This window comes from Phaseolus vulgaris, unplaced genomic scaffold (genome assembly GCF_000499845.2).
Source record: "Phaseolus vulgaris cultivar G19833 unplaced genomic scaffold, P. vulgaris v2.0 scaffold_51, whole genome shotgun sequence".
Taxonomy (NCBI): domain Eukaryota; kingdom Viridiplantae; phylum Streptophyta; class Magnoliopsida; order Fabales; family Fabaceae; genus Phaseolus; species Phaseolus vulgaris.
In genome coordinates, this window is record NW_027174111.1 from 69,731 (window position 1) to 82,642 (window position 12,912).

Below are 12,912 nucleotides of genomic sequence, written 5' to 3' on the forward strand. Positions count from 1 at the left end.
CTGTCGTCGCGTGTCCTCGCTGAGCGGCCCTCCCAGCTTGAACTTCTTTCCCTGGATCTTCGTCTCCACCCACCCCTCAGCAGGGTGGGGCCTCCTTTCACTGGCAATGACCGCCCTCGCGATCCCAGACTCGCGGGGCGCGATCATGCTCTCTTTCTCAGCTTCTTCTTGGGACACCCCCGAGCCCCCCGGCACTGCTTCCTCCATCTCCACATCACGTTGTGTACCTCTTACCATCTCCGATCACCTCTCGTCCACACCTGGCGGTGGTGTCGAGGTAACATGGCACACACTCCTTTGCTGCTTGAGGCTGTTTAGGGCTCCGTTGCTCTCCCTCGCGCGCCCCCCGCCCAGGTCTTTCCTGGGCTCGTAAGGGCGAGGCTTCCCCTGAGCCTTCTTCCCTTCTTTGGCCTCATGCACCCTCATCGGCTGCTGAGACCTATTCGGTCCTGCGCGCGACTTGGTCGGGGCCGCGCTTCCCCTCTTCTCAGAAACCTCTGTTTCTGCTACGATGTGCGTCACAGCACGACGCCTAATCTCCGCGAAGGTGCTGGGGTGATTTCTGATCAAAGATTCACTGAAACGGCCCGGCAGAACCCCTTTCTTGAACGCATGCACCAGCATATCTTCATCTTTGCTGGGCAGCCTCACTACCTGAGCTCCAAAGCGACTAAGGTAATCCCTGGGGCACTCACCTTGGTTTTGTCTCACGTCAAACAAATCATACGACACCACTGCGGGTGCCCTGTTCACGATGTACTGCTCCATGAACAACTTGGAGAACTGCTGAAACGAAATGATGTGGCCATCTGGTAGGCTCACGAACCACTCCAAAGCAATCCCGCTCAGGGTGCTCATGAACAGCTTGCAATACACTGCATCTGAGCCCCCATAGAGCATCATCTGGGTGTGAAACGCCGTCAGATGCGTCTCTGGGTCCTCCACCCCGGTAAACGAGGCTTTCACCCCTACCAAGTTTGGTGGCACCACTGCACTCATAATCTCATATGAGAAAAGCATGGGGAAAGTCCTAGGGGGAGACGGCGACGACACCACTCTTTCCTCCGCTGCGCGTTCCTTCTGCGCTTGCAGCGCCTTGCGCAACTCTTCATTCACTCTGTCCAGCTCCTCGTTTCTGCTCTGTGATGCAGCTAAATCTGCTTGCATCCTTTCTTGTTCCATTCTTGACGCTGCCACATTATCTTGCAACGCTCGCATCATCTCGAAGACCTCCGCCATTGTCACAGCTCCTTCTTCAGCTGATGGCGCGGGTGAAGTTTGCCTTGTCTTTCTCATCTTTTTTCAGCAAAGAATCTCAAGAACAAACGAAGTCTGACAGCAAAGTGTGGATGGGATCACAAATTCACACGGGCCCCACGGTGGGCGCCAAATGATCTAGCAGGTGATTCGAACGTCGAAGGATTCGCCACGTCAAACTCTATCTTCCACAAGAACGCTCCAAGAACTCCACAAGAACTCCAAGCAAACCTACGAAACACAACAAACGGCGCCTCTAGCGGCCGATTGCACTCCGACGCTCAAGTCAGCCTTTGCAAAACCACCAAAGAACTACAGAACTAAAAATCTCAGCGAGACTCGTGTGCACTTTGTGATTCTCTCTCTCTCTGTGTAAACTAGTAACTTGCAAGAATGAATCTTACCTCCTCTGCATGAGCGCGGAATGCCTTTATATACTCTGTTGCGCGCCTAAGTTATTCGTGTATAAAGTAACTTAGCGCGTTTCTTTCACTAGGTGTCTCGTGCAACCTCAGCGTGAGTACCAAGTGTGGCTTGGCTAAGCGCACGCACCAGGCATCACCTACTGTGTGAACGGTCACCTCTGCTTTGCGCCATGCACGTTATGGGCTAAGAGAGCACCAATCACCGACTGGCTTACTAGCTCTAATAGGCCACTCTCGTTCACGACACTACTAAACGCTTAACTTCTCCTTTCTCTGATACTCTGCCACTCAAGGTTTGTATGCAATGCTCTCGCTGGGAAACGTCCTTCGTTTCCCGCTTAACTGCGCGTAACACGAAAACCCGATGACCGTCGCTCACACCGGATGACCGATCGGTGCACCATAGCGCCACGCCCTTGGCTTCCAGGCGTTTATATAGGCGCTGATCGCGCATCCTTTGACAACCAATCACCCCCCCTTGGGTGACTTTCTCAATGACTCATCTGCTTCCCTGGCCCACGTGTTCCACTAAGAACGGTCCACGTGGCTATCCTTTGCTGACCTCATCGACTACCGATGACCGACCGGATCAGGAAGGATTTCGAGAAACGCCTTTACCCAAGTGGCATAGCATCAATATTGGCGCAGTAGAACTCTTAGTCAAAATCCTTCTCACCCCAGGAGTGAGAAGGTGGAAGTACGACCCGATGTGTTAAAGGTTGGTGACCTTGGGGCAGGCAAGAGGGGTTATCGAGAAACACTCTTCATCCCCAAAACGAGGCATCATCCTTGACCGATCGGCGTAAAAGTCCTCTACGCACTTAGCGCTGGAGTGACAAGCAATATAAGGAGATATAAGGTAGAAGCGGAGGCGCGATGACTTATGAGTGGGTGGATGTGGCATTCTGATCGGCTATCGGTGGTTAGAGCGTTGTTTAAGAAGTTTTAGACAAGTCCTTGCGCGATAGGCCTAAGCAAGCAAAGCCACGCCAGATCAGTTATCGAGTGTCGTTAGTTGTGATCGAAGTCAGAAGTAGAGAAGTCAAGTACAGTGAAGATTTGTGCCAAGTTCGAGCAGGTTAGCAGTTAATCGTGCATAGCAAGAGATAAAAACTAGGAGATACATAGCAGAAAAAACAGTAAGAGGAAAGTGGCATTTTATATATACAATAAGAGTTTTTACATTCAGAGTTTATGTACAAGAAGGTAAAGACAAAACAGCAAATGATCAAGGGCGAACGATCTGGCCATCCACCACCTCGAAGTCAATGGCGAATTGAGAGCAGTCAGCCTCTGGGAAGACGCACTTAACTTGCTCGAGGGCCAAGTCAAATCCCTCGGCAAAGGTGTCAGCAGCCTCTTCCCAAAGCTTGGTCTTCTCAGCCTCGAGCTCAGCCTTGTCGGTCTCGAGCACGACCTTCTCAGTGACAATGGTGGCGATTGTGGACTCGGCTTCCTTAAGCTTGGACCCTTGATCATTGGCACGCCTCTCGTTCACTGCGAGAGCCTCCGCCAGATTTGCGATCTGTTGGCGCAGGAAGGCATTCTCGGCTTCAAGCTGGATGGCCCTACCTGTGGTCTCGACCAGCTCGGCGTCAAGAGCGGCGACGGCGTCCCCCGTCAACATCTCCGTCTTGATGGTTTCTTGGACTTGCAGGGCGCGCCCTCTCTTGGCTTCCTCCACCATATCCCTCAGCATGTCATTAGTGCTCTGCAGGGCCTCGTAGTCGCTTTGTAGCGACTCTTTCTGGTTTATCAGCTCGCCCATCTTTCCCTCCAACTTCTTGATGCGGCTATGCTGGGTGGAGAACTCCAGAGAGAGCACCAGTTGACGGGCCAGGTGAAGGTCCACCTCGCTCCCGCTCCATTTGACCAGCTCGCGGTTCTGGAGCAGTTGCCTGGTCAGCTGGATGACCCTAGTGATCCCCTCGGTGCTGGAACCCGAGGCTCGGTGGGAACTCTCACCACCACCCTCGGTCATTGCGGCAGAGGCTTTAGGACGTGGTGAGCTCAAGGGGTGAGAGGTTCCCTCCGAGCGAGCGGCCCCGCTCCCAGCAGTTTGAGATGGCAGGGTGAGAGGTTGGCTGGCTGGGGGCGGGGAAGGAAGTGGTGCAGGAGAAGGAAGAGGGGCCGGAGAAGGAGAGCGTGTAGGCGAAACCTATGTTGGGGGGATTGGAGAGGCATCTCCCTCATCGCCCTCGGCTCCCCTTCTTCTACGTTGAACTAGAGGAGACCCCGAGCTCTCCTCCTCGATGGATATGACGGTGGTGGGAGCCTTCACCAACCGTTTCCTTTTCTTATCACCCCTGGTCTCGGGGCCTTCAGCTGGCGCGACCGAGATGGGGGAGGTAGAGATAGGCTCGGAGGTGGCCTCAGTCCCCGTGAACGACCCGACAGCTCGTCGGCTCTTAGCTAGCGCGATCAGCTTCTGTCGTCGTTCTTTGTTGGAAGTCATATCTGCACCAGTTAAACATGGCAAAGGGTTAGTACACAAAGAGCCAAAGAAAGCAAACAAGTTACAAAAGAGTGAATTAAACTAATCAGCTCGGTGGTAGCATGCAGAAAAGGGGTTAACATGTGCAAGTATGACAAGTCAAAAACAGTAAGCCAATTGAGAGAAATAAATTTTTCAAAATTGCTGCCCAATTACCGTCTTTTTTTCGGCAGTAATGTACACTTTTCGTATTTTATTTATCATTTTTTGTGTACTTGGAATTTTTTAGTGCTTCTTTTTGCTATGGTTTTGTAACACATTGAAGAATGTAAATCCAAATTTTCACAAATTTCCAGTGAGCCAATTAATTTCAGTAAATTGAAAACAGTAACACGTTTGTAAAAAAACAGAGGAACCTATTTAGGAATGAAAAACAGTATGATGAACTAGCAAAGACATAATGAAAATTGTGTAAAGGAACTTGTATAGAACTAGAATACAAGCATGAACTCAAACTAAAAAGAAAATGCACAAAGGATCAATATCAATTCAGAAAATTATATGACACTAAAGCAAGAAACAATCAAAAACAATAAAAGTACTACTAGAAGTAATGACAATTATGGAATAACATGACTAAGACAAAACTTGACATGATTCAAAAAGGAAAATAATCAAACATATGATAGGCAAAAGAATTAAAACAGCAAGTAAACTCAAAATAAGCCTAAAACAGAAACTTAAATTGCAAGAAATTAAAAGAGCTCTTGAAATAAAGTGCTACACAACTCAACAATTAAACAAGAACACACCTAAACTCATGATACCACATGATGTGATTCCAATAGCCACATAGAGAAAGGTTCTTGACCTTCTTAGGAACCAACTTGAGTTGGACAATAGTTAGGCACTTTTTCTTAGAATTGGATCATTGTTCTAAGTCAAGAACTCTCCAAAAACTAGCACCAATTCCAAACTCATATGGAAGTTCCAATTATAGTCAAATTGAACCGAACAAAATGGAACAAAAGATAAGCAAACTGAATTAGAAGTGCTGGAAATTAAAATGCACCGAACCAAAACAGAAAAGAATAAGAACAGCTGCTGGAAAATGAAAGATAACCAAACCAAAACTCAAGAACACAAGCTAAACATGAACAATTGAAAGACTAGGGAGGAAGGAGAAGAGAAAAGCTTATGGAGATGGAAGAGAAGGTGAGTGATCACGCCACTAGAAGGTTGGTTGCTCCTAGATGAGTGTGCTGCCGCCACTTGAGGACACCATGGATCCTTCAAGATAAGACTAGAGAAGAAGGCTCAAAAGCTCTCCAATGCTCACTAAAAAATTGAGTATAGTTTCTTTACTCCAATTTCAATTCTCAAAAATACAAAGGGAACACCTCTATTTATAGCCTAAGGTGCTGAAATGCAAGCTACACAAATTCAAAAACTCCCTCCTAAAAAGCTTCTAGAATTGGCGCCTAAAACAATACATGGGGAAGGTGTGATCCCTTCTCTCATTTTGGCACCTCCTTATTTACTCCTACACCTATCTACTAACACACCCCCCCTAAGACTCCTAACTAAAGACTAAAAGATGCTTTAACAATAGAGGTTTCTAATGTTTCCCTCTAAGCACCTTCAACAATATTCTTTATTATTTAATACTTGGCCTTGCCCTTTATAGGATGGACTTGGGCTTGGGCTTGGGCTTTAGGCTTGGGCCTATCTTTATTTTATGTCTTCTTTTAATTTTGAGAAGACTAGAAGGAAGAACTTCAAGTGTGATAGTCAATGGCCTCTTCCTTCATTAATAAAATCCTTCTTTACTTGATTCTCATCAAAGAGGGTGCAAACCAATGTATTTTTTTAGCATCTCCGCGTCGAACTCGTGCTTGATGAGGGTGGAGGAGCCGAACTTAGCGCCCAAGCTCGAGAGTAAGTTGCACAGCTCGTGCTCATAGGGTGCCATAGCCTCCAAGCCTCGGGGTTTTTGAACTCTACCTTGGGAAGCCCTCAAGTAGAGTCGGGCTATGCTCATTGGAGGTGATCATGTAGAACCTACCCTTCCAGTCCTTGAAAGATTGCTGGTATAGGCCCAAGATCACTCTCCCGATCACGCCGTTCAGGCTCACCCATGACCTATCGCCTAGGTTCTTGGCTTCAAAGAAATGGAGGAAGACGTCGGTTGAAGGAGGGTGTCCAAAGTGATTGCAGAGAATCTCAAACGCTCGGATGAAGGCCCAAGCGTTTGGATGGAGTTGGCAGGAAGCCACGTTCAGCTCGATGAGTAGGTCCTTCTCAAAGAAGGTGAAGGGGAGGCGGAGCCGCAATCTCTTGAAGATGGTGGAGTAAATGAAGGTGAGGGGCACTCCGTTGTTGGCCCTATCGTCCATGCATATTGGCATGCCTCGAGGGGGGATGCACACGTTCAAGTGTGAGTCATCCTCCCTGTCAAGGGCGCAGGTGGGTTCGTCTGTGTTGCTGCTCAGTAGGTTGGTTAGATGGTTGTTGGGGAGTTGTGTAGACGTCTCGGCGAGCAGGTGGAGGGGAGCCCACTGGTACACCCGCACATAGTTATGCTGAGGAGGCGCCGCTTGGGGGTGCGCACTCGTTGAGGGGGGCGCACTCGTCGAGGGCGGTGGTGGTGCACTTGCGGAAGGCTGTGCACCGGAGGAGGAAGCGAGACGCGCGGTGGTTTTTGTGCGAGCCATTGCTCAGTAACTACAATGGAGAAAGAAAAGAAGGAGTGAGGGACCAATGAAAAACATGGTTCAGCGAAAAACAAGAGGAAGGTGAGGAGAACGAAAATGCCATGGTTTGAAGGGAGTGGAGAAGCGAAAGTGAAGAAGAAGAAGTGAAAACACAGAAAAACCAGAAGAAACCCTGGTACAGTGCAGGGAAAGGGAAAAAGCCCACAACGTATGCACAGTGCAGTTATTGGATGATGCAATCGGTAGAAAGTATTCAAATATGCCATAGATGGAGAAAAGGGGTACCTTTTGATGATTACAAGTAGTTCCTGAAAGCTTGAGATTGAGGAAGATGGAACGCGCAGAGAAAAGCTTCGAAGGTTCAAAGAACAGTGTTGGAGAAGGTGATGGAACAGTGGAGGCCCGTAAGTTTTTCAATATGAGAAGCGCAAACGACGTTTCATGCTAGTCGTTGATGCGTACACGTGTCGCAAGATTAGGGAAGGAAGACGTAACGTCACTTAAAACACAACACGTGACGTGGCATCACTTGCCACGTGGCCACTGAGGACGATCACTTAGCCTCTTCGCTGAAAACAAGTTTACAGCTCGAGGCTGGGGGGCTTGTGATCTGGTTGGTCATCGGTAGTCGGTGACGTCAGCAAAGGATAGCCACGTGGATCGTTCTTAGTGGAACACGTGGGCCAGGGAAGCAGATGAGTCATTGAGAAAGTCACCCAGGGGGGTGATCGGTGATCAGGGGACGGCGGTCAGAGAGGATGCGCGATCAGCACCTAGATAAGCGCCTGGAAGCCGAGGGCGTGGCGCTATGGTGCACCAATCGGTCATCCGATGTGAGCGATGGTCATCGGGTTTTCGTGTTGTACGCAGTTCAGCTGGAAACGAAGGACGTTTCCCAGCGAGAGCGTTGCATACGAGCCTTGTGTGGCAGGGTATCAGAGAAAGGAGAAGTTATGTGCTTTGTAGTACTGTGCACAAGAGTGGCCTAAGAGAGCTAGTAAGCTAGTTGGTGATCGGTGTTCTCTTAACCCATAACGTGCATGGTGCAAAGCAGAGGTGATCGTTCACACAGTAGGTGATGCCTGGTGCGTGCACTTATCCAAGCCACACTTGGTATTCACACTGAGGTTGCACGAGACGCCTAGTGGAAGAAACGCGCTAAGTTACTTCGTACACGGATAACTTAGGCACGCAACAGAGTATATAAAGGCATTCTGCGCTCATGCAGAGGGAGGTAAGATTCATTCTTGCAAGTTACTAGTTTACACACGGAGAGAGAGAGAGAATCACAGAGTGCACACGAGTCTCGCAGAGATTCTTAGTTCTTAGTTCTTTGGTGGTTTTGCGAGGCTGACTTGAGCGTCGGAGTGCAATCGGCCGCTAGAGGCGCCGTTTGGTGTGTTTCGCATGTTTGCTTGGAGTTCTTGTGGAGTGCTTGGAGCGTTCTTGCGGAAGACAGAGTTTGACGTGGCGAATCCTTCGACGTTCGAATCCCCTGCAAGATCAGGAGGTATGAAAAAAATCATCCTTAACAATCTTTAACCAATATGGTGTGGAAGTAGGCACCTTAGGTAATGAAAAAGACAAAGAAGAATAATACCTTGGAGGCGTAGCACGACTCAACAAAATTGATTTAGTAGTTAAGGTATTGTGACTCGGTTTAGCACTTACTTCCTTTGCTTTCTCATTTTCTCTTTTAGTTTTCATTTTTATTTGGTCCTCATGAACCTCTTGGGGAGAGAGGGGTTTTAAGGTAACCTTGCGCCCTTGGAAGGAAAAAGACATTGTATTAGTTAGGCCATCATGTAAAACATGGCGATCATATTGCCAAGGCCTTCCTAAAAGAACCTGAGTTGCTTCAATGAGCACAACATCACATAAAACCTTATCTTTATACTTTCCTATTGCAAAGTTATGAGGACTTGTTTGTTAACTATGATTTCCCTAACCTCACTTAACCATTTTTCTTCTAGGTAGGTGCTTGCCTATTTGAGCCCACCTATCCGAAACAGTGAAGTGTGGAAACTTCATTTTGAATTGATTCATTACCACATATAGGTTAGAAAGGAAACTTCATTTGGATTTGATTGATTTGCAGACATAGGTTAGAAAGGTTGAATGCAAACTCCCCAAAATTTAACCAAGTAGGACTATTTTAAGAAAAAAAAAGTGATATATAAAAAACAATTATAAATTGTAATGTATAAAGGTCAAGTAGGAAACTAAATGCATATTTCACTTTGTTTGATTTTACAACTTCACAAGATTTTAGACAAAGATAATGTACTGACCCGTCCTCGGGCGTTGACCAAAGTCAAACATACGATGGGACCTACCAAGGGGCTCCAAGGAGGAAAGTTGGTGTTGACCGTTGTGGGCGTCGCCAGGTATGGGCGTCGCCAAGTATGGGCGTCACCAGGTATGGGCATCGCCAAGTATGGGCGTCGCCATCTTTGGGCATCGCCAGGCATGGGCGTCGCTAGGTTTAGGCGTCGCCCACCTTGAAGGCGAAACCCGTTGCCCTAAGAGCGTGCTTTGGTTCAGATGGTGCCACCCCCCGATACCCACGGGTAGGGAAGATCGTGGAGGGGGTGGCACAGTGAGAGGCCACGACACGGGTGTGGAGGCCTCGGGCCTCGGTACCTCAGAACAATAATAAAGAGAAGAGAAAGGTGGCTTCAAGGCCATATTCCCAAGTACCAGCAGGGAGTGACCTGACTCGTGAATTACCCAAGCATGAGGTGTAGGACGTGGCGATCCACGCCACCTTTGGAGAATCGCTGGGACAGATACGACTCGGGAGAGGGCCACGTCCCAGGGTTAATCTGCGTGCATGGTGCGAGAGGAAGGATGAGATACTCCCAGGGCGAGTGACTGGAGGCTGGGGCGCATGAGTTGGAACCCAGGTAGTCATCCCCTGCGCCGGATGCACTTCGGAGAGGGAAGACTTACGCGCTGGGATTTCCCTAAGTTGGGTTACAGCGTTGTAAGGCCTTCCACGTGGAGTTGTGCTTAGGTCATGAGTGACATGTGGCAGTAGCACTGAAACCCAAGGTATATAAGCTTTTCTGAAAGCTTAGTGAGGTACATTCTATTCATTTTTTAGCTTACACTTTGTACGCACCATTAGAGCACTAGAGAGAGAAGTTAGTTAGAAAACGGTTACGCACCTTCAGAACACCGGAGTCACAGTGTTCCGATACGGAGGTGCGCAGTGTTTACTGCCTTACTGACTTGAGCGTCGGAGTGCAAACGGCCGCGAGGGCGCCCTTTGTTCTCTCTGTTTCAGGTACTCACGGCGGCGAAGGGTGGTGATCTGGAACAAAGACGAAGGAGTCCTAGATACGCGAGTCTTAGCTGCGCACGAAGCACGATCTGGTCAATCAGCAGGAACAGATAATAAGAAGAAGAAATTGTAGAATCTTGGATCAGACATTCATGGTTGTAGTTCTCTTATTAAAATCTTATTATGCTATACTGTAGTAATTGAGATACTAAGGTTTGACCAACCTACATTATTATATTCAATCACCAAAGCACCATTGTAGTTATACAATACTCTTGAAAAGTCTTTATAAGTAGTCAACGTGATTTTATACTTTGAAAGATTTAAGAACCAGGGTCAACAACTTTTTTGTTTAACTAATATTTATGCTCATTATAAGATCTCTACTATATATATATATATATATATGTGTGGGGGGGGGGGGGGGAGGGAGGATTAGAGTAGATATTTATCCAATGGTATATGTTGTTAGAAAGTATGGCTTTAAACTAGAGGGGGTGAATGGTTTAAAGAGGGTTTTCGCAAACTTTTAAGCCTAGAATGCAATTACTTCGAAAACACTTGAATCAGAATTCAGTTTGCCAAAACACAAAGCAAATAAGCACAGCACCAGAAAAACAATCGGTTGTTTCGTAGAAGCATCGCCGAAAGGAAGCATTGCCTAGGTGAGGAGACGCCAAGTGCAAGCATCGCCGAGGCAGGGCGTCGTCGAAAGGAAGCGTCGCCAAGGTAAGGCGTCGCCTAGATGAAGGCATCGCCAAGTCAAGGCGTCGCCCAGCTAGGGCGTCGCCAAGGCCAAATGTCACAAAAGAAAGGCAATCACAGTGTCGCTCCCCGATACCCATGGGTAGGAAAGACCATGGAGGGAGCGACGCCGTGGGAAGGCCTCAAATCCCGATAATCCGGGGCAGTAATAAAGAGAAGAGAAAGGTGGCTTCAAGGCCATAGTAATAGCGCCAGTGTAGAGCAATCTGACTCGTGAAGTGCCCCTGCCGCCCCAGAGACACCTTTGGGATAGATACGACTCATGAGGAGGGTCACGCCCAGGGTAGCCAGGTGCAGGGTACGAGAGGAAGGTAGATACGCTCTCAAAATGAGTGACTAGATGTTTGGGGGCATGAGTTGGCACCCAAAGGGTCACCCCTTGCGCAGATGCACTCCCAGGTAGGAGGACTCACACGAGGAAATACCCTCAGGTGGGGTCACGATGCTGTGAGGCCCTCCACGTGTACAGCAGCCAAGTCAGAATAGAAACGCCATTTTTTCAGGTACAAGGTAATTAAAGTTATTTAATACAGTTTCCGTTTCGAGTGTTTAAGGTACTATAAATGCTCCCAAGCGGTTTAAACGTCTTAAATGCGCTGAACGTTTTATAATTAAATGCGCTTTAAGGTGCTTTGAATGCGGGAGTAGTTTAAATAGCGCCTTGAATGTTGGAAACAGGGTTCGAACTTTTGGCAGACTTTCCCAGAGTACACTCTAGTTGCTTGCTCGAGTCTTGAGATTACGGACAAGGGACTAGAGAGAGGGTGGTTGTTTGCCAGAGGGAGAAAGATACACGATACACAGTTTCATTAGACCACCTTCAGAGTGCCAGTCACGGTGCTCCGATACGGAGGTGTAGAGTTTTGGTGTTTCTTGCTAGCTGACTTGAGCGTCGGAGTGCAAACGGCCGCTAGGGCGCCCCTTTGTCCTTCTTTGCAGGAATCCACAGGTAACCAGTGGGAAGGAGTCCCTAGCTGACGGGTGAGGTTGCACACAAAGACGTCCCAGGTCAACCGGCCGGAACACAATCAACCCTAGATTACTTACAACACAACCAAAGAAGTGACCTTGATCCCCTCAAGACACACTTCCTTTGGCTTAGCACAACACCACTAAGAATGTTGATCTTGATCCCCTCAAGAACACACAACACTTCTCAGCTATACACACAGAGTTTATTTCAAAGTACAAAGGATTATACTTGTTACAGAGAAGATCTGAAATCAATACAAGATGAAAATCCTATCTCACACTCTTTAATAAAAAATGCAATCTCTAAGCAATTCTCAACTTTTCAAAAGCTCAATCTATGAAAAACTCAAATCTATTTTTCTGTATTAAAACAAAGTTGTTGTTTGTTACTTAATCTTAACAAACTATTTATTGCATTTAAAGATTGGTCAAAGCATTAAAAACTGGAGCGTAAACAGTTAGAAAATCATTTAATGCTCAGTCAAAGCACAAAACACTTTTCTGTTATGGTCCCAAAACAAACAATCGGTTGTTTCCACGAATCAATCGGTTGTTTTGGTTTGACAGCAAGTCAACCATCAAAAACAATTTTCAACCTTTCTAAACACACCTAAGTATAAAACAATCGGTTGTTTCGACAAAACAACAGGTTATTTTCCACTTAGTTTGAAAAACACTTTTCAATTAAAAGGATTGAGAATGCTTATGCTTTGGATTCAATCAAGACTGGATATATACAATTAATCTACCCCATATCCTATCTAAAGACAGCTCAGCAACAGCAAGCACATCCAGGCTTTCATCAACCTTCAAAGGGTTTGGATTCTTCAAAGCTTGAACACACTTGGTTCAACATATGCATCAAGGTTTGAGAAAGAGTTAATAAAATTGTTACATTTTTTACTATTTATACAACTATTACAATATATATTTGAATTTTCAACTGAAAACATTGTTCCCGCCGGTTAGCCCAACATCTTCGTGCATTCGCAATAACATTCGCGTCCAAGGCTCCCTCCTCTTCTCACGGTGCTTTCCTCCTTGTGGATCACCTGAAAA

At 47.2% G+C, this 12,912-nt stretch overlaps 2 protein-coding genes across 2 annotated transcripts; both read right to left on the bottom strand.

Annotated features, from left to right (window-relative positions):
- Positions 1-243: 243 nt before the first annotated feature.
- LOC137817416 (uncharacterized) lies at positions 244-1,239 on the bottom strand. The gene has a single exon (XM_068620710.1). It carries the CDS (start codon positions 1,237-1,239, stop codon positions 244-246), a length of 996 nt encoding a protein of 331 aa, XP_068476811.1.
- Positions 1,240-2,910: 1,671 nt separating this feature from the next.
- On the bottom strand, positions 2,911-3,663 carry LOC137817417 (uncharacterized). Its single transcript, XM_068620711.1, has one exon. The coding sequence runs from the start codon at positions 3,661-3,663 to the stop codon at positions 2,911-2,913; it is 753 nt and encodes a 250-aa protein (XP_068476812.1).
- Positions 3,664-12,912: the final 9,249 nt, after the last annotated feature.

Excerpts from the sequence above, each read along its gene's own strand:
- LOC137817416 (XM_068620710.1), bottom strand. The coding sequence starts at position 1,239 with ATGGCGGAGGTCTTCGAGATGATGCGAGCGTTGCAAGATAATGTGGCA.
- LOC137817417 (XM_068620711.1), bottom strand. The coding sequence starts at position 3,663 with ATGACCGAGGGTGGTGGTGAGAGTTCCCACCGAGCCTCGGGTTCCAGC.